The sequence below is a fragment of the Lytechinus variegatus genome, chromosome 3 (assembly GCF_018143015.1).
Source record: "Lytechinus variegatus isolate NC3 chromosome 3, Lvar_3.0, whole genome shotgun sequence".
In the NCBI taxonomy this organism is placed as follows: domain Eukaryota; kingdom Metazoa; phylum Echinodermata; class Echinoidea; order Temnopleuroida; family Toxopneustidae; genus Lytechinus; species Lytechinus variegatus.
In genome coordinates, this window is record NC_054742.1 from 4,386,463 (window position 1) to 4,409,001 (window position 22,539).

General features: G+C 34.7%; 1 protein-coding gene across 1 annotated transcript in view; it reads right to left on the minus strand.

The window, feature by feature from the left end:
• Positions 1-495: 495 nt before the first annotated feature.
• LOC121410033 overlaps positions 496-22,539 on the minus strand; it is a 28,471-nt gene continuing 6,427 nt past the window's right edge. Inside the window, exons 4-30 of the mRNA XM_041601853.1 lie at positions 20,932-21,464; positions 19,592-19,873; positions 18,971-19,198; positions 18,139-18,331; positions 17,677-17,790; positions 16,844-17,034; positions 16,054-16,296; positions 15,172-15,298; positions 14,740-14,876; positions 14,026-14,306; positions 13,425-13,662; positions 12,720-13,014; positions 11,883-12,085; positions 11,165-11,515; positions 10,798-10,950; positions 10,204-10,516; positions 9,240-9,498; positions 8,398-8,569; positions 7,874-8,093; positions 6,921-7,087; positions 6,039-6,182; positions 5,459-5,660; positions 4,167-4,193; positions 3,738-3,816; positions 2,535-2,584; positions 1,696-1,998; positions 496-923 (exon numbers count right to left, since the gene is read on the minus strand). Of these exons, the coding sequence (XP_041457787.1) occupies positions 823-923; positions 1,696-1,998; positions 2,535-2,584; positions 3,738-3,816; positions 4,167-4,193; positions 5,459-5,660; positions 6,039-6,182; positions 6,921-7,087; positions 7,874-8,093; positions 8,398-8,569; positions 9,240-9,498; positions 10,204-10,516; positions 10,798-10,950; positions 11,165-11,515; positions 11,883-12,085; positions 12,720-13,014; positions 13,425-13,662; positions 14,026-14,306; positions 14,740-14,876; positions 15,172-15,298; positions 16,054-16,296; positions 16,844-17,034; positions 17,677-17,790; positions 18,139-18,331; positions 18,971-19,198; positions 19,592-19,873; positions 20,932-21,464 (5,606 nt within the window). The 3' untranslated portion in view covers positions 496-822. The remainder of the gene's footprint in view (positions 924-1,695; positions 1,999-2,534; positions 2,585-3,737; positions 3,817-4,166; positions 4,194-5,458; positions 5,661-6,038; positions 6,183-6,920; positions 7,088-7,873; positions 8,094-8,397; positions 8,570-9,239; positions 9,499-10,203; positions 10,517-10,797; positions 10,951-11,164; positions 11,516-11,882; positions 12,086-12,719; positions 13,015-13,424; positions 13,663-14,025; positions 14,307-14,739; positions 14,877-15,171; positions 15,299-16,053; positions 16,297-16,843; positions 17,035-17,676; positions 17,791-18,138; positions 18,332-18,970; positions 19,199-19,591; positions 19,874-20,931; positions 21,465-22,539) is intronic.

The window sequence follows — 22,539 nt, forward strand, 5'->3', positions numbered from 1 at the left end:
CATTTATACAATTGGCACGTATTAAATATAAATATATTTATAAATCATTTGTATACTAGAGACAGTTAAACAAAATTTACCTATCAACATGAACATTTCCTGTAGAAAAACTATAATTCATCCTCCAAAAAATATTGGAAAAAAATATGAACAAAACATCTATGAATAATTCGGAATAAAAATTCGTATCTGGTGTACTGTTTACTTTTTATATAGCTTATATTTTTCTTGGGTTTACCAAATTTAATCTACTCAAACTATTTTTTAAAATCTTGAACATATATTTCATTCGACATTAGTCAACTGATTACATTAAATTTCATAATGAAGGCTAAACTTTGTAGTTAGGAATTATCAAACAAGCTTCTTGCCACATCTTTTTGAAATCCCACGTCTGATTTAATCTGAACAACAATCAGTTTGGACCGGGTCAACTTTGATCCGGTTAATTGTCTGTTTGGTGCGGGTCAGATTTGACCCGGATATCAGTTTATTTGGACCGGGTCAGATTTGACTCGGATATCAGTCTGTTTGGACCGGGTCAACTTTGATCCGGTTAATTGTCTGTTTGGTGCGGGTCAGATTTGACCCGGATATTAGTCTGTTTGGGTCATCGTTCCAGAGCGGGTATGATCTGACCCAGAGATGAGGTATTCCAGGGTCATTTCAGACCCAGAGTGGAGCGCTGTCCCAATGGACTGATTTCCGATACAAATCTCATCCAGAACTTAGCGACTGTTAATCCCTTAAAAGTACTTTACTCGAGAGAGCAATACACATAAACCGAAACGATATTGGCATACCGTTGGTTGGCAACCAATGTTACGGATACCCCCAATCGCCAATCAACGTCCAGTTTGACACTGTTGTAGAGTTCATTCCATCGAAGAATATCTCACGGAAATAAAGACCAGTTTTTGCACCTGAATTGAGAAAAAATGAGAAAAAATATTTTTAAATAAAATTTATTTGAATTCAATGAATGGGTATACCCCCCCGGCGTGAGAAATATTATTTTGATGAAATGCTCCTCGAAATTCGAAACATGAAGATGATAATACATGTATTTCGGACGACTACGCCCTCTGTATGTGAGCACTGGGCAATATCATCATAAATCTTAAAATGTTTTATTCTTAGAAAGCCCCCAAAACACTGTATGATATATTCTGTAAACCGAGAACATTCCTTTTCAGCTAATCAGGAGTGAATGTGAAAATAATTTGTTAATCCAAACTTTGCCACTCTTGACCCAGGTGATAAATGGGTACCCGGTAGGAGTTTTTTATGTTTGAATTTGTCAGGGCCATTATAAGGCTGCGATGAATGCAAAGAATGCTCCCAAGGAAGTGGAAATTGTGCACTTTTCGTGCAGGATTGAAATGAATCCAATGACCGGGGTAATAATATGCTGTAGAGCGCTTTGAGCCTATCTGGGAAAAACACTTTATAAAAACTAGCTCTTCTTCTTCTTCTTCTTCTTTTTTTTTTTATTTCTTCTTCTTATTGTTATTATCATTATTATTATTATCATTACTAACATTGTTATTATGATTATTTTTATTATTATCACTATTATCATTAATATCTTTATTAATACAAAATGATGACAGACACAATTGATATAATATGAGGCGAATGAGTTGGGAGGTGGGGGGCTCGGGGAAGGGGGGGGGTGGTGAGGAGTCATCTTACCTGCCCATTCCATTGATATGCTAGCTCTAGTCATATTACTAAGGGGTTCAGGTAACGTCATCATACTGTATTCCCAGTCATCATTGTCCGGTTCATCTTCAATGTCATCCCACGGTATCTTCATAGTCTCAATGATGCGCCCTGGCTCGGCTAGAAGACCATAGTAATATTCGGGGTTGGTGCTGTAGAAGTTATCACCTAGATTCGTACTGATAACCATTGCTTCTTTGTTCTGTGAGATCCCGTAAAGCTCACTCGTTTCGTTGTGGATACCAATCACGTTAGCTACGTTGTTGTCGATGGCTATAATGTGATTAATGGAAAGATAAATTAATTAGTAAACTTCTTAGTACACATAATTGGGGTTCATTCTGCACCTATCACTTTCAAATTAAGAGGAAGCCGAATTGTAAATAGAAAAAAATGTAAAACAATTTAATTCTCATAAAGTTGCTAGTTATTAGCCGTCAATGGATAAAATCTTTTTGAAAAAATGTCAGTAATGTTTCAACTCTAACCGAGAATAAAGATAATCGTTAAATACACAAAATCAATTTTTTAATAAAGGATAAAATACTTTTCATTATGATGTTTCTATGTATTTTAAGCTTACTTTTATAATTATGATAAAAGGCGAATCCTCATTCGAGCAAGCACTGGATATTATGTCTCTTTCAATAATAATTTTCAATTTCAATCAAGGACGCGCATTGAAAGTGTCCATTGCAATGATATCACATGTAATTAAAAAAAATCAATTAATGGGTTTCTAATAACGAAATACACTTTTTAAAAATCTTAAAAAAACACATTTCTAGCTTCAAAATTACAATTTGTACCTTCCCAAGTGGTGCCATTGTCTTTTGAATATGAACATCGTGTTGGACCGCTGTATAAATGTTAAAAGAAAAAGAATGAAACAAACAAAGACATCAATATTAATTGACATCCCTTAGTTTTCTACATTTTTCAGTAACGTATCGTATCCCTTGTATGTATTGTGCCCATTATAACATGAAGTAAAATGTATCACTTTTTTTATTTCTTCATTAATGAAAACAAAGAAAACAAACATGAATTTGAATGCACAAGACCTTGACCACCGGCCTCAATAATTTGTTATCACCATCTCTTTTTCTGTTTTTATTTATTTTTGTACTTTTTCAAACAAAAATATGTAAAAAAAATGAAATAAAAACTGCAGGCATTTTCTTCATTATCTCTATTGTGGCCTATATTTTTTGTTACTAATTCTAATTAAAGAAATTGATCTCCCTTCTGTAAAAGAATCTCGACACATCAATAACACAAAGACTATGATTATACTTCAGTCACAGCCATACCCATATCAACCAATTAATTACGATCAGGGTGAATCCTACCATACACATACATTCGTCGTTCAAATTAATTTATTCACTACATTCTCCGACTGATGTTTGTACCCTGGTGCATTGTGACGTCAGTTGAAATGCTCTCCAGCATTATTCGTCTATCGCTGCATACATTAATTAGACATGGATTCCATATATTCTGGTAGTCACATCCTCGTGTCACATCAAATATGTGGAATTTATAATTTTCATCATTATAACACCTCTTTCATACTTGAAAAAGGGTTCGCGTCAATGAGAGAGGATAGATCAGGAACGTACACCCAGTACAACAACAAAAATATGCCAGAAATATTATCATTCCGAGTAAAAATGATTACAAAAAGTTTTATTTTAATTTTATTATCCCTTTACAGTATTTTTTTCTTTCACTAGTGCATTACAAATACAAATTTTTACGAGGAAATTAATTTTACAAATGAGATAACAAATATAAATCAACATGTCAGCAGATATAATCAAATTAATATGAATAAGTCTTTCACAATGATCAAAATGTTAAATTTATGAAGAATTTGAATTCACGATCATGTTACTAACAAAATAGATTGTATCATTTAAAAACTCACAGGAACAATACCCATTTTGCCTACCTTTTGCGTATAACCTTATTATTATGATGTTAATGATCTAAATATCCCAACTTACTCGATGTATTCCAGAAGACATACATAGACCGTCCATGTTATCGGATCAACAAGGAATCCTCGTTCAAAGTATCCGAAATCTGATAAAGAGGGAGAATATAGTGTATTTTGAAATTATAACTTATCGAAAATATGTTCATGATATGTTTCTATTGATATCGAAGAACTGAGAGAGAGGGGGGGGGGGAGACAATGACATCAGACGTTAGAGATACACATATTTCATCACCATGGATATGTGTACTTGCTTAATCATAATTAGACGACGACCTGAATTTGCACAACATAATATGTTGTGCATTATATTATAGTTTTGATGACGTGAAATACAAGAACAAAATACGACTATGTACGTTAGTTGGAAAATATTCTGAACATTATCATGGAGAAACTGACTTTAGTAAGGTGTTTAATAAAAGTTATGTATTACCTTTTTCATGCTCGACAGCACAGACGTCTGCAAGAAAAAAATACACAGAATGGAGCTCATAAGTATCAGTGAAGAAAGAAAGCATATTGCGTCTTAAAACATTTAACATTGAAATCTAATAATGATGATATGTCATCCGCACGACTGGATGATAGAATAGTGCTTATATACGTATCCAGTTTGGATTTATATTAGAATAATAACTGGAGTAAATTTGCTTGCTTTATAATACAGACAAAAGTCATTCTGTTGGTGATTAAGAACTGAATTAAACACGTCATTACAAATCTACTCTTGTTAAAATCTTCTTTCAACATTAATAAGATGATTGTATAGTGTGGTGTTTATCATTATGAAAAAAAATTGGAACTTGAAACAGATGAATTCTTATTTCAATCACCACCACCATCACTCTACTGCATGCACCAGTATTAATATGAAGGGGAAAAAATAGAATATCACAAAACAGAGAAGTGACGAACCATTTTGAAGTAAAGAAAAAGTGTCGAAAGAAAAATTTAAAAAAAAAAAAAAACTTGTTTTATGTTAAAATAATGATAAAAGTCGCATCTCTGAGAGACGAAAGAAAGCGAGAAAGAAGGGGGGAGCTCCCACCAGAAATGATGAATTGCGAATGTTGGTAAGGCATCATCACTGTTTCAAATTAAATTCTATTGAGTTAGTAATTATTTAGTAACCATGCACGAAGAATGTGTTTTACAGTTAAAACATAAAAATCAATACCACTAGTCCATTTGAATAATAAAAAGCGATATAAAAACAGACAATGACGTAATATTTGTGTAATACGGCTTACACAACTTAAAACCCCGGTTTTCTTGCTATTTAAATCGACTGTTTTAAAGTCATATAATATTCACATCCTTATCCCTGAAAATATTTTGTAAGTTTCAAAGTATGTCATTATGAAAATTGAACCACACATGAAAAAAAGTAATCAGTTCAAGCTGCATTAAATTGCATTACAGATTTAACAAAAAAATATGTGTGAATGATGATTTCTAAAGTTCAGAGATTGGTAACCACATATATTGGACATGTTATCAGATAAAGGGTATAATGGGAGTATAACGAGTGAAATTGTGCTTTAAAGCTACAATTGGGGCATAATAATGATTGAGCTAAATCCTTAGCCGAAAGGTAAATTCCAAACAATTCTGGTAGTGTTGAATTTCGAATGACGATAGGGGATGTCCAATGATTTATGTAGTATCATGTAGCCTACATGATGAAAATGAGGGGGGGGGGTGTAAAGGGGATAGAATGCATACCTGCTACACCACTGTCAATTTCCCTAAGACACCCATACAATTCAAAACGTAAGATCGGATAGTTGGTATCGTTCTTGTGTGTCTGTGGTCGGATTCGGAAGAACCGGGCATTGAACGGATTGGCAAAGAGGTGGATGACCCATGGATCTTCGGTCACATTTACTTCCGGGACAAACGCTTCGTAGTCATAATTTTGAAACGTCTGCAAATGAGAGAACAACGTGGAAATTATTAACACCGATATAAAACTATACAATATTCAAACGGTAAAACGATAAAAATAAACGTTTGAAATTAGAAGACGTACCATGCACCAACGTTTCTCAATGCGTCCTATTGCGAGGGGGTGGGGGGTGATTATTAATTGGTTGTCAGGAAAGGGAACCTAATTAATTTTATTTGATCACAATAATAGCAAACGTTCATAAAATAGTGTCACACGATGAATAGACATTGTAAGGAAAATGTTTAGTAGCAATGACATTTGATTGAATTGTCGTTTTCATAATCGAGAATGCTAGGTCACAATAGCCAATCAATTATGAATTTTGATGAAGTTTGTCAAGGTATCATGGCTTACCACAACTGCTCCATCTTCCTGATAATCAAACCAGACTACATCTTCTTCACTATAGCTGATTTGAAATGAATCAACATAGTTAGTTCCATTAGGTCCTTGTTGCATCTTGATACCACTGAATCGCATCAGAGACGGATACTTCACCTAATCGAATAATTAATGAAACAACAAGAAACAATATCATTAATACTCAATATTCAAAATCTCTTGGCGTTTTCTTAATAATCCTCGCATTTCCCCCATTTATTATTCCCACGTTTCCCTTTTCACCATTATATATATTTATTCACTCTGAATTGGACACCACTCCGGGCCGACAATGGTTGATTTCAAGTCCGGTGTTGGCCTTGGTGTTGGTGTACCGTGTTAGTGTTGAAATTTTAATTGTTTCCCTGGCTCCAATACTTATTCAGTTTGTAAAACTGATCCAGATCACATTATGAACACCTCAAAAAATAGTGAGTGACTTTTCAGGACTATCTTCATTTTATTTTTGGCGTTATAATCGTGTAAAAATTGACCTAACACCAACACCAAAAGGTCAACACTGAACATGTAATCACCCAATGTACTTGCACACTCTCCAGAGTGCGTCGGCACTCTGCAGCATAGTTGCATTATTGTCAAAATTTCGCATTTTGATGATATTGTACTATCGAGACTGTATAGGCTTTGCTTTCTTGTTATTTATGTTGACCAGCTTATTAGTATTTCATATCAGTATGAGACTCCTGAATGATAAATATAATGGTCCTTTCTTCTATAATTATTTTCCACGTCTGAACAGAAATGAAGAATTATTTTTTTCCTTACTGGAGCCAGGTTTTGCCTGTAAAATGTCTAGGCCTATGTGATTTATAGAATAGTAAAGGATTGACGAACCTGTAGGTAGTCATTGCCAAGGTATGGTAGCATGTATCTTGAACCAGGGGCCCATCCTGTCATTGAATTAATAGTTGCTGTATGAGGAGCATGTGAATCGTTCAGTGTTGAACTGGCTGTAAACTGACATTCTCTATTCATAGCGTAATCCAGTCTTTCAGCACAAGCTAGAAAATGATTAAAAAAAACATTACGGTGAATTAATAAAATAATACATGTACAACTTAAACCAATTTTTACCCTACCTCATAATTATATAAGACAGATCTTAGGCTTCAAAGTGTTTCAATATGATTTAATTTCATTTTCATTTTTCTATTATCAGTAAAAGTGTTGAAAAAGACCAGGTTCTATCCAAACCATTTGTAAGAAAAACAAATTAAAGCATTATAGGCTAATAGCAAGAAATGTATTTGATATTTCAAAATTCAATTTCATTTCACATTTTCCTGGTCAAGCTATAGTAAGAAACTTTATATCCTTTATGATTACCCAGGTGTATTCTCGTGCTATCTGATAAATTATGATATACCAATAAAAATTATTACGATTCTTGTAACTATTCTATTTATGTGCATGGGTTTCCTTTATATTATTCCTAATTATTCATGCCGTTCTGTCATGAACGTTATCAAGCAAACTGTGTTTACTTGTTTTATGTATGAGTCAATGAAATATGCCTTCATCTAGCATGTAATCAATATACGTTTTTACAATTTGGAAGATTCTTATTTTGCAAATGCACTTTCTGCTGTCCTCCATTTATTGCTCTAATTCGATTATATGCAAATGTACAATCACATTAAAATTTGATAGAATATCTAGGAATAAATTGATTGTTGGTTAAAATCAATCAAAATGAATAAAATTTATTAATTCTAGGATTTATCCCCAAAGTGGGGATGATCAATTCAGAATGAAATGAACAAGAAACTCTCTTTAGCCCCACGTACCTTCGATCGTGTATGTCAGATCAAGAAGCTCTAGTTCCGTACTGAATACATCGCCAAGAATGACGTAATCATTATCATCTAATCCACCTGTCTTGTAATAGACGACTTCTAGTGGTACAGTTGTATTGATGACATCCATTTCAATTGGCATGTAGCGATCCTCATCGATTGTGATATTGAACCACATGGTGAAGATATCAGTGAAAAACATCTCGGAGAACTGAAAAGAATTTTTTTAAAAGAACTTATTCTACTTAGTATAACACTGATATATGAAAAACTTGATTATGAAATATATGTTATTCATGAAATGGAATGTTTTCTACAATCATTCAAATCTATGCAACGATGTGAATTCTCGAGATTGCAGCATTCCATCACTAATGTAGGCCTCATCAGTACAGTGTAAATCCGAAGTTAATTACTAGATCGTTATTCAAGTTTACCAAATTTTAAAAAAAGTGTCCTGTACTTGAGCAGTATCGTGAAGTTACCATGGTTTATTTATCTCTTTTGTGACTTACGTGGAATTTGATTCCCTCATCACTGGTTTCGGTACATAAAGAAGGTCCTTCGATCTCAATCAGGGGATCAACACCGATAAAATGAGGAGTCATCAGGTTTATCATGACGGCATGAGCATGTGATGATGATCTATCGTTGTGCTTCAAGGAGATACGTCCTTGAACCACGTCACTATAATATAATCAGAAATAACAACAAAGGTCAAACATTGACGAAAAAGACTTCCAAAAAGGTAATGTTCGGGACGACATACTAGTTGGTTTAAGTACGATATTGTAAAGTATAACATTCGCTCTAAATTCCATAGGGTAATCTGCTGAACTCAGCCGACGTGAGGTAAATTGAGCGCTATATGAGCGAGTATAATATTGATATTACCATTATCATTATTATCATTGTTATTATTATCAATATTATTATTATAATCATCATCATAATCATTATTGTTATCATTATCATCATCATTATTATTGTGATCCAAGAACGAGAACAATTTTGCAAACAAATCGGGTAGAGTTTCAGAATTACACTTCACAGGAGCATGAACCTTAAACATTTATTTTTCAAATCATTCTCATCAGGGGAGCGTTTCATCAATATTTTCATCCGACAAATTGTCAGATCTGACATATTTCCATGATTTTGATTGGCTCAGAAGCACTGTTCCTATGGTAACTGTCGGATAAAATGGGATTTGTCGGATAAAGCATCCGACAAGTCCTTTCATGAAACGCTCCCCTGTTCGTACAATCTAATATGCAAAGTGAATTGTTGCGTTTGCATTTTATTTGAAGGCAAGATAAAACGATATGCCATGAAATCATTGTCATTGATTACATACCCTTGGTGAACATCCCTGATGTCATAATCTTCTATTGTCATATTAATATCAATAATAGGTAGGTCCCACGGCATCATAAGAGCTTCTACTGTCTCAGTGAAAGTCACTTCTCTATCCAAACTATACAGGAACGTGATGGTGAAATCAAGAAGTGTTTGGTTGACTAGCTGGTAATGATCAGCTAGCTGGATCTCAAAAGAGACTATGATATCATCATCACCAAGATTAGATGGCAGGTATTGGTACTTGTGTGATGTTCCTGGTGAAAGAACGAGACGAGACGAGAAAAATGTTTTATATGAAAATCTGAGGGATAATAATTTAGTGTATAATTACTACGTTAAAAATAGCTGCGCAACTATAATACAGATGTGCCAGATCAAAAGCAAAATAATATATCCATTTACAAGACATCTTTAGCGACTAACATTAATTATGTCACAGCTGAACAACATGGCCCTGGAAAGGGGGGCACTGAAGCACCCCAAGGCAAAAACTTGTGTTGCTGCGTCTATTATTCTCCTTAGGCAGCACCCCTGGAATTCTGGTGTTAAAAATAGAGAAATGTAGCTAAAATTACATATTTTTTGTAGTGAAACCCTCGGGAATTTCTCGGGACCAGAATAACCTTCATTCTGTAGTGAAAGCCTTTTTACTTAATTTTTATTAGTTGATTGCTTGACAAATTTACTTCAGCACACCCTATATAAAAGCGTTCCCTGGGCCCTGCTGACCAACTAATCTAACTTTAACCAATCAAATCTACTACATTATGTTTAATGACACCCCATCGGTCGGCTTAGAGCAGTCAGTGTGACTGTGGTATAATGGTAACGCTTTACATCCTTGATAGATATTGATAAAATTTCATTATAAAACAAATAATAAAATAAGACATAACCCAACGTGTTCATAATCTCCGAATCGAAAATGATAGTGCCGTAATTTAAGAAATGTATCGTACCATGATTAGATATGACACCGAAGTCAATGAGCGCGGTATCGTTTTGTGATGAACCCAACGACGACACCGTTGTTGGTATAAACTCTTCGTCCCAGAGCTGGAAACATCCAAAGTTCTTTCCTACATGTTCAAGCTGTATATCAGTAATGGTTAGAAAGGCTTCATCACCAGCGATCGGTAGAGATAGGTTGATAGCCATCGGTGTAGTGGTGACAGTGGTGGATATGTTTAGATAGTAACGGGCCTTTTCACCGATTGTCATACTTAGATTGCCTCGAGGTCGCTTCACGTGGAACGTTGGCTCAGTGTACGTCTATAAGACAAATATAAGATGTTGGCGATTATTGTACTATTGTACGTAGAAGCAGGTTTTTGCATGTGTATAAATTATATGAATGGATTATCTGAAAGTATATCCTCATGTTAATCATTCTGTCAGCCTTTTTATCAACGCCTTAATTATGCTTAAAAATGGTTTGGAGGAGTTGCAGAAAAAGATGAATTAAAAATGTTAATATTCAGTGGATTTGATAAGTCTTATTTTCTACACTTCCGATACAATTATCATACTTGATGAAGAAGATGTTTTCTTACCTCCGGATAGAGGGGTTCTTCTGTAGCATTGAATCCTGACTGAAGAATGATCTCATTGAAACCATCTATCTTGACAGCTCCACCCAACCAGAATTCGTCTCCTTCTACAATCGTATCATTCAGTTCTAGACGAGTCAGAAGCTGAACTCGAACCTAAGATGTAATAAAATTGCAAAAGTGTTACTTTAGAGAACATTACTTATCATTTCGAAATTACAATCACAGTTGGTATATGTGAGATATCTATTTCCATTGCCGTATGACTCTCAGTTCCTACTGGGTACTGTTAACATGGAAAGGTGATTTTAAAAGGTTATTGAATATTTATAACGAAAATGCATTTGTATTAATTCGAAAAATGTCCTACCGCATTTTTGTTGTATTTGACCGGAAGTCCTTCGCTCTTCATCCTCATATTAGTGATCACACCAGCATCTAAATAGGCCATATCGATATGCTGGTTATCAGTTGAAGAGTTGTAGATAGTCTCGATAAATGATCCATTCACACAAGGAATATTCCATCCTGTTGAGATGATCCTTGCCTCGCAGATTGTCGTCTTGTAAGGTTCATCAATGTCGCTTTGTAATTCGATTTCATAGTGGGCGATAGACTCGGGTGGAATGAAGATATCGAGGTTGAATTCAACAACTCCACCGATAGTGACACGAGATTCAGCAGCGTTGAGCTTTGTCAACGTGGCAACGGGAAGAGGATTCTGAATAACATTGAAAAAAAACAGATTGAGCAAGAAAATAATGGGCATGTTAAAGGAGTTAGAGTTTAAGAGTTTTTGGTAGGCGATTACGGATAAAGATTACATATAAGAAGTAATTGGAAGAGAGATAATGAGGGCTAGGTATTGAGAAAGGACACATTGAATCCTGCCAAGTGGGATGGTAAGGGCGATTGCGCCGAGTCCTATAGATGAATCCGACAATCCCTTTTCCAATTAAGAAAACTGGACATAAAAATTTGACTGACTGACAAAATGATGAAGAGTTTATAATCAGTTTATAAGCCTAATGACCGGAACATTATTATTATTACTTAAACCATATTAATTTGAATGATATGATCCATACCAGATTATTTGGAATAGTCTCATTCGTATCCACTGTAAGTATATCTGTAAAGCTCCAACTATCTGTCTCTCCGACTTGAACTGTTACACCAAACCCTTGAGGATCCGGTAAAGTGAGGTTATCCGGTGGCAGAGCAGCTTCCTCCATTTTGACAACTACTTGACCCACTATCCGATTATCCGCCTGATTAGTGGTCGTGATACCTGTCCGAAGAAAAGAATAGTTCCGTTTGGTTTTTCTGACTTCAAAAACGAAATTATAATAATAATAATCGTGTATATTTGTAGAGCGCACACACCGTCAGTAGACGCTCATGGCGCTAGCCGAGCAACAGTTCTCTTTTACAAGAAGAGAGAATTATTTGATGGAAAGACGTAACATTCCTTTTTCAAAAGATGACTTCTTCTACTATGTTTACCAAATTCTACATAAATATTTTCCAGAACACGTGTGTATTCCTGAAGACTTTCATGTCATATGGGTAGACCTTGTGTCTATTCGAAGGTCGAACATTAAAATCTTTTTAAAATCATCATCTCAGACGTCCCTGTAATACTATTTATATTTTCGTCATACAGCGAGAGGAAACGACTGATGATACATCTATAATGTATATCGCTATTATTCCAATACTAGAGAGATAAGAGATCAGCGAATACCACGAAGAACTCTGATCATAATTTGTTCTTTTCATAGTTTCATTCGCCCTTGCTAATATTTTGCAAAATAAACTCGGGAAAATAAACTGAATTAAACACGATGAAAGCCACTACAAAATCTACGACTATTCTAATTTGAACGAGGTAAATAAGCACTTATCATTGATTTTGGCCCTACCTGTATTCCTGACTGGACCTAGATCAAGGAAAGCTCGATCTCGATGTCCATCTTCCTCATAGGACATTAACATCTCATCTCGCTCATCAAAGCATGGTATGTTATCACCACCGTAACGGAAATGAGCACGACAGACAGATAGTGTATCGTTGGGTGCTGTCACATCAAGAGCGTATGTAGTGACTGTGTTGACTGGAGTATACATAACTAGGGTATAGACAGCAGTAGAACCAGCCTTCAAATGACGAGATCTACCAGCGTCAAGGGCCATCTGAATCTGAGGGCTCTCATCCGACTAGGAAAGAATAGATAGTGGAATTGATACTTCATTTACAGTTTATTTAAAAACTAGATAGTGGAATTGATACTTTATTTACAGTTTGATGAAAAAAAAACATTTGCCTCTTTTCAAGTATCTTCCGAATATAGATGATTCATCATTTGACTTTGCTCTTCACATATCTCCATATCTCACTCGTCTTTACAATGCTTCATTTACATTTTGTTTTGGCTGATAATCAAAATTTGCTGAAAAGTTCTGCTATTGCTGTGATTGAAATGGTTCCTACATTTATGTTGAGAAATAAAACATTAAATGTGTATTCAAGAAATATTTATACCTCTTTCATTGGTAAGATGAGTGTTTGCAAGTCCCCCTACCCCCCCCTCTCACTTTCTCATTGGTTCTTCCCCTGCACTACTCACACTATCAAGAGCAGGGTCGGTGTTGAGTTCGGTGACGTAGTCGATGGTGTCAGACCATGACCCTTCATGACCCCATTCCGCCATGACTGTAACCGGAAGTGTAGCATCATCTTCATGATATTCATGATCTTCCCAATGCATGAACACACCTAGAGTGACTGTTGCCTTACTGTCAGGGTTTGCTGTCATCATCTCTTCAAGATAAGTGTTGCTGATTACCCCAAGGTTCACAGTCGTTCTACACATGGACAATGATAAAGGTATTCAATATTTCGTTTCTTGGCATGCATCTTCTTATTTAATTTAAATAATCATAATGATTCTGCAATCTGAAGAATGAAATTGCTCTTTAAAATTTCATTTAATTTCTTGACTCTCTTATTAATCTTAAAATTCTAAAGAATAACAATGTCAGAAAGAGAAGATTTAATTTTTCTGTCTGTGATAATATGAAACAAAGTCAAGGCAAACTTTAATTTTCGATATCAACATGTAATTTTTTACTGGAGGCAATGGAAGTAATTCTACATGCAGAATAGGAGCCTTTCCCTATGTAAATGGCTAGGAATAAACACCAAACTTGAAAAGAAACAACCCGTACTTGTCAATTGCCGCTGAATTATTTGATGTACTCTCATGTGTGAAGATGGTTCTGTTGGCATTATAACATGGAAACAAGTCACTGACGGTCAAGACTTCGACCCGACAGATGCTCATGAATGGTTTCTTCATATCTCTGTCATCCTTGGGAGCCTTGATGATCACGGTTAGATCAGGATGGGTTGTCTCAGCTGGGATCTCGATCTCGATCTCGAAGGATACAGCTGACTTCGGGTAGAGGTAACCATCGTCAGCACGATTGGTTAGCGTGAAGCTTGGGTGCTGTAGGAATATTACAAAACGATTAAAACAAATGACATGGCTGTATATCCGTATCAAGCATGGACAGATGAATGGAGAAAAAGAGGAATAATGATCTGCAATGATCACATTAGAACTAAATGGATTAATATATATATCTAGGCTCTCGAAATGGCTGTTGCTATGTTACATGTTAACAAATATTTCGAAACTCTACTGAAGAATTACAAACCTGGACAAACATTTTCGATTTTTTTTCTGTTTTATCGTCGATTTCTTTATTTACAAACTGCTGTGAATGGCGACGATTATTAATTCAGATATTTTTCTGTAATCCATGATTTTCCAGATTATGTTCTATGTGCACAGGACTTATCAGAGTCTTGAAATCCTATCTTATCTTGTACATCTATTGTAAACTAATTTAACCAATGACTCTCTCTCATGATATTACCTTGGCAGCTGAAGTATAATCGGCTAATCGTTGATCTACAGCAAGTAGAGGATACTGAACCATCCAAACTAGATCATTCTGTTCCATCTCATAGCGGACACCTGCCGTAATCGTTAACTCTGTTCCATTTGAAGCATCTGATTTAAAAGAATGGGAGGGGATGGTAGTGAATTAGCATTGGTTGAGATATTGAGTTCGATGGACTGTTCACAAATCTTCGATTATTGAGCCTTCCTTTGTTTTCCTTTAAACCGATAGGCTTTAGTGTATGGTTTATTTACGGACTATTGCAGCCCGTAGGCTGAATTAAAATCAGTGTACAAGACATTCATGATACAGAGTAATACATTCAAGGAATTACACGAAGTACAATATTAAATCATACGATAAAGAATGAAAGAGAATTGATTTAGAAGTGATTTAAATCCTTACCGGGTGCATCAAAGAGTAGCTGAGCACTAATATGAACCTTGAGTTCATTATCTCCAGTTTCTGATCGTCTGCCTATATTTGTCACTCTACCAAAATCCAATCGAACATAGTCCCTATTCTCTCCATCCTACGAAAGTATGATAATGATAACATATTAAACAAGGCATCCATGAATAGCAAGATGTCATCAATTAGGCTATAACTCCACCAACAAAACCGACTATAAACCGACAGTTGATACGCCATTTTGTAAAACGTTTGATGGTTTTAGACCTTCTTATGGAAGACAGTAGTCTTACCTTACCATTTGATAGAAGTTGTGATTATTTATAATTTTGTAGCCTAAACTAAAATAATAAATTTGTATTAATTTAAGAATTTGCTCATTTTGACGAAAATTCACGTAGTATCTGTCATTTGAGAAAAGAATCAAGTATTAACATAGTTATGAATATTTTTGCTAAAGAATGGTATTAACTATCTGCAATGTAGATTTGAGATCATGATAAGTATCAATATTATAAGTTGAATCATCTTTATTATAATCCTCACCTCTAAAAATCAAGGATTTAAAATAAATCCAGATCGGCTGTGAATAGTGACCAGCCGAATGTTCGATTTATTTTATATCTCAAAAGATTTAAATTTAAATCTCATAAGATTTATATTTAAATCTACAAGGTTTAAAACTAAATCTGATATTCGGCTGGTCACTATTCATAATCGATCTGTTTTCTTTCATCAATCGTAAAGAGCTTCAATTTCCCTCTGTCTTGTGAAGCAGATATTTTTTTACCTTATACATATATAAAATTGACTAAACTAATACAAACGATGAAGTAAAACAGAATCAACAGAATTTTAGTAGACAAATGAACATACCAGCTCAACATATGATGGTACGACTTTGGAGGCACATGGGATATTATAACCCGCTGAAACTACCTGCGCACTACATACTCTCATTTGGGTTTCTGAGTTCGAGGTCACAGGTAATGAGAGGTCAACAATCAGTCGTGACGTCACTTCTTCTTGGAGATCGATGGTCACTACGAAACCAACACAGGCTCCGACAACCACTTGGTTGCCATCGATGGGATAGAAATCGATGGTTGGTTCGGTAGTCTGGAAAATTAGGAGATAATTAATGGGTAATTTGTAAGTGAATGATTATTAGATGGATTTTCAAGGTTTTGTTTACAACTTGGAAGATGTTATCGCCAGATCTTTGATTAATTTCTTGTAAATGAGGTTATATTATGACAAACAAATGAAGATATTTAATGATAGTCATAATAATTGATTGTCCCGTTGTGGTTTGGTCACAATGACCTACGTCAATCACCTGATCTATAGTAGATGTGAAAGTCTTTCTCTATCTATTCTTCTTTTATTAACTGATTATATACTTGTGGTTTTATTTTCATTCCCAACATCATCATGAATAAGCTACCTCTTTGAATTACATATATGTTATAACATACAAAGCTATCATTTTCGTAAATTGTTAATACCGTTTATCATATTGAACCTCATAATTTTATGGTTTGACTGTTAAAATTTAACACAACTCCAAAAATCAATCAAAAACGTGCATTATGGATTCGCTCTTTTTTTTTAGGTTGCACCAAATGCCTTAAGGAGTCAGTCGAAGATAATTATGATCATTTACCATATCAGGTGAGCTGATTGGTTGAGCGTGGATACCATACTGATTAGAGTATATCATCTCATTATTAACAGATACGGCCACACCAAACCAGTAAGTCGAATAATCCTCGATCTCTGTACTATCTGTCAGATGGACAATTGCTTCTGTGCTGATTGTATTACTAGCATCGATCGATGACCCGTACCGAAGTCCTATCGGGCGAATAAAAAATACAAGTTTTAATCTCCATCACAGAAAAAAAAAATAACCTCTGCTTGCCCATTTTGGAAACTTGTTTTAAAGGTTCGGAAAGGAAGTACAAAAGAGTTGTAATGGGTTGGTTAGATATCTTTAGTGGTTTATATATGATTTATATCACCAAGAACCTCTAATAGTCTTATGTAAACTAAAACAAAAAATTGGTCCACAAAACCCTTTAGAAGCCTCATCTGCTATGAAGAAACACAACAGGATGTGAATAAAGGACAAGGAGATGTTCTAATCAGCACTTGTTTTTCTTAGTATGTAGACTTTCTGGGGTTAGACTTATTTTATTACCATTATACAAGCTGATGGTAGTGATTTTAGTATAAAATAGTTTCACAATGTGGATTTCCTTTTATCAAGTAAGAAAAGAAGAGCCGTTAAGTCGTTAATTCGTGGCATTTGAATCCTAATTTTTGCAGGTGAACGTTTTTCTTCAATATTTAACAAGACATGAGAATTGTCCGTATACCAATTCATCATATTATGCATTATCATTCGATTCTTAGGTGATATCTATATACGATATCTAACCAATGTTTAACCTTCAGCGGGAGAAATGTAAGAGTTAATAACATAATGTCACTGACCTTGGTTGACCCATGTTCCGAGGTCAAGGGTTGATAAAACTGTCCAGATAGTCCCATTTACCTCTTTCGTCGAAAATGTGTAGGATTCATCTGACATACAATCGTAGTTGGATCCTAAGTATAAGTTGAAATAAGTCAAGTACAAATATCAATCACAAAATCCTTAACGATTACAAACCATATTGATATTGTTATTAACATAACCATCTTGTATATTACTATAATAAAGCTCATTCTACTATGATCAAATCTATTATCAATTTTGTATCGGAAAACTACCTGAAAGTTCCCGGTCAGGTAATGCAAGATTCAAAATAGTCAAGAGTAGCCACTCGACTATCCCTGCAAGAAAAAAAATCCCTCTGGCATTATGCGACCGTTATAGTCGTACTGCATGGAGAAACAACAATGCATATTTGAAGGAATACATACAAAAAATAAACTATAAGCGATTTTTCTTACCTTTCCCAGTTACTTCATAATCGCATATGGTCATGACAGGATCAGCGGTGAAGTTGTCTGCGATCAGGTCAACGACGACGTTTTCAGAGGCGTAATTGCGAAGAACGATGTCGATAGCGAATAATGCTGATGACTCAACACTCATATTTTGACCATCTGGTCCTGATATGAAGACCAGGGGTGATGCTACGGCCTGAAATTTGAAAAAAAAAGTAAACGGATGTGTAATCTCATCTGCTCAAAGAACAATTCATGAGTTTTCATGATCTGGAGATACAGTTAAACGTTCACGTGTACTTATCCCCCCTTCCCTCCCCCCTCTCTCTATATCTCTTGGCAGCCTAAAATAGATCAGGTAGGTTGCTTGGTATTGTTGGGGAATGTAAGGGAGATTTGTTCACTAAATGAACGAGTGAGATTTTTACCTTCAAATCTAGATCACGCGTTAGATTCAACTCTAAACTTCACTTAGAAATTCTTCTTTGATATAAAAAAGCCATTTAAAAATCCCTTTCGCCTTCTTGATTATTATTTTCAGTAAGATCATCACAAAGGGTTCCTCTGTTGTATATACTTAAGGAACAAACTGAATTAATCAAACGGCTAGGTATTGATATTCCTATTTCCTTTGGAACACAGTAACGAGATATTCCATTCATCTGACGTTGATGAAAGAAACACATCTGTAAAAAGACGGGATTTTTTATTACTAAAACAATATTTTCAAAAGTATGGGTGAAACTGAAATTTCTATGAAGTGAACTAAATTTGTCATCTCTGTCTGTGAGATTATGTTACTATGTTATATCTTTTGTTATTAATGTGATCTTACCCAGTCAGCACGGTCATCAACGGGGGTAAATGATGTGGTTCCAGCCCAAATGTCGTCACTCGATCCATAGGTCACAGCAGCTGACAGGTCATAAGGGTCATCGTACTGGGTAGCGTCGTTGACAGTAAGAATAGCCTTGAACTGGAGTTCGATCTGGTTAGGTTCGTCGTCAGCCGTATCGTCACCATTATTCGTAATATCACCCAGATTCATCACTACCCGATCATACTAGAAAAATACGGGAGATGTAACGAAAATATTTATGTCATGAAACAAGCGTCCTTAATGGAAATAATGTCCTTGTTATTTTGCTCCCATTGTGAAAAGTGAGATACGCCGAATATTTTATTTCTCTCTATGTAGTTGATAATTATGATACTGGAGATTTAGGCTTGAAAATTGTTGATTTGTAATACATTTTTGAAATGGTAATGTTTTTTATATTACAATTTTCTAGATCATCATAAAATGACCAACTAAGAACAGGCTACTGAATGCGATTCTTTTAACACTTTAAACCAGTTGTCCATAAAACATCTTTAGGACATAATAAAATTTTCCTTTTTTGATTTGATAATGATATGATTTGAAGCCATTATACAAGAAAGGTGGACCTCTTACCCTTCCATCTCCCGCTGAGGCGGAGTATGAAGTCACTACATTATTGGTATCGAAGCTCGGAAAGTTTCCACCTACTGTCGTGATACTTGGATCAAATAGAATGAATACGGCACCATTATCGTTTTCAGAAAGGAACTCGACGTCGACATCAGTCGTGGTACCTGTTGGTAACCACAACGTAAGTTGGAGTTCAACGATCTCGCCTATGTTTACTTCAGTCATGTCGATGGCGTCACCGATTTTCTCCAAGAAAAATGTAGCTTCGCTTGGTGCTCCTGAATTCTGTTTAGAGTTAAGAAACGGATGAAATTAATGTTTGTTCCTTAAGGCAATTGGCTGATTACAAAACATGTACGTTTACCATTGTCATAATATTGGGAGTAATCATTATTAACGTCGTGATTTTCCCACCACACGACTTGAATCTAAATATAATACCTTTGTATTAATATAATACCTTTGTATTAACGAATTAGTGTTGCATGAACAATCATATAAGATTTAATTGAATTATGCTCTATAAGCAGGATAGCTAAATCAGTTATTTCTTGAGTCGATAGTCCTTATAAATTTCTTTTAATTTTAATCAATTAGTCATAAACATTTATTGAAATACAGATTTAGATAGATTATGGGATTAGGTATGGCGTTACCATGGTACAACGAAAATTAAAGCATACAGGAAAAACAGAAAAATGTGCAATAAATAAACAACATTAAATATGTTAGAGTAGTTTCATTTCACCCAAATATTAAGATGGCTTGACGGCAACTCATCAGAAGTTTAAGATTATATTATGTATGCGTCTTTGGATGATGTGAGCTCTTAATTAGACATCAACATTATTATTATAAAAATCATGAAATATTTTTTATAAGATTTTATTAAAAAAAAAAAAAAATATCCGTTCTTATAAGTTATCTAATTTAGAAATTTGTTTTGGAACGTTGAAAAAAGAACATTTTTATTTGGTCAATACAATTATACTATACGGCAAATATTTCATTTTTTCATGTAAATATAGTAAAACAATTCCTCTTTTTAAGTCATTTTTATGCAGTCTAACACAGTTAGAAAAAAAAAGCGCTTCATTTCTTTTAAACATAATCGTTCAGAGTTTCACAGGAAAAAGTGGAATATAATTACTCTGAAAGAATAAAGGGTATAGATCTATTTTTTGTTGTTTTGAATTAGATCTGTTGTATATGTTACTTCAACCTAGCATGATGTTTATCTATATGAATGTACAGAATTTGTATCTTTTTTGAGATATGTTTGTTAAAATGTGAATTACAAATAAAACTCGTTTAAAAAAAAAAAGATTTTAGTAAAGACTTACCGATCTTCTTCGTCGTGAGTGTACAACCTGTGAGTCATCACTTAATGATCTCCTGTAACGAAAGCCGACTTCATCGATCACATGGTTTTCAATTTTTCTGTATTTATTGACCTCAGCGGCCGGTTCATCGTCGAATTCAACCATCACAATCATTGTATCAACAACTTTATCATCATCGCCATCACTGATATTGTCATTTTCTCTTCTTCTTCTCCGCGATCGATGTACTGGATTCCGTGCAGATATCACCAATTTCAGCTGCGTTCCCGGTGTCGGGAATTCACTCTTGTTTCTAATCCCTTTACCCGAGAGCTGGATGGCACCAGACTTTGGATGAATATGAAAAAGAGAGTCTTCATTCCCGCTCTCAAGGGCGTAAAGAATTCGCGCGCATGGACAATCCGCGTCGTTCTCTTGGCATTTTTCACCATCTTTGTCCGTGGCGGTGACGTATGTAATGACGTCATCTACATTATAGTTATTCACCACTACGCTCAACGATGATTCATCAAAAGAAGGAAGATAATTGTTTTCTGAAAAAAAACATAAAAAACACAAAAATTGAATATCTAAAAGCTTTTGTTATCATGATGAGTGTCAGCAATTTTTAATAAAAGTTATCAATTCATTATTAATGTATCTTTGATTGGTACAAAAGACTCACCTTGAAACCCCTGCTAATATATTATTTTTGTGTATAAACTGGCGACTAAGTCAATACCATATTTATCTTTGAAACTTAAACATATATCACCTTTTCTTTATTTGAAATAACAAAATAATATTCAGAAGAGACCCCAATGCCTTTAGTATATGTCCAAATGGGATTGTGTGTTTTTGCTTGGACAATTTTGTAAATTTTATTTTGTTTATCTTGAGGGCCTACTAACCTTAGGTAGCTTGTATACACATCAAACGCCCTTAAATGATATCCAATGTTTATTTATTGTATTCTTTGGAGGCTTCTTGTATTGTTTGGAGGCTTCTTATTTTCAAGTGTAAACTGTTTGGTGTCCTCCTTTTCTTGCAATGATATTTCTTTATACGAATGTACAATTTGATGATGGTTTATTATTATTAAGAATAAATTGAATTTGAATTGAATTGAATGTGTTTAAAAAAACATTAGTAATGTATTTGTGTTTGATATCCATCTTCGTAAGGATTTAGTTGTTTCTTATTTCTCTGAAAACACCCTTGCAGTATCCATCTCGATATATTCAGTCTAATTTACATAGAGACCCATTTTACATCTTACGTTGACGTCACCTATCTTGTTATGAAAGTCCTCCATCTTTTTAGCTTAGAGTAAGAAGCAAATATATTAATAATTTAAAAGCCAGGAGTAGCAAACAATAGCGGCGGCTGTGACGATTTTATTGTGATATCGTACAATAAACAGGGCATTCTTGTATGATCTAATCAATATGGCCTTGTTATCGAACATAATGAGGGCCGAGTAAGGGATGAATTAATGCGAGCGAGGGGACTTTATTCGATTTATTGATCAAGGTTTTGTGATGAACCATTTTAGAACGTGTTAAGCCGAGTCGTGTCTGAGGGGGAAAGTAGGAGGAAGATTAACGTTGATAGATTTAGATAAGGTCT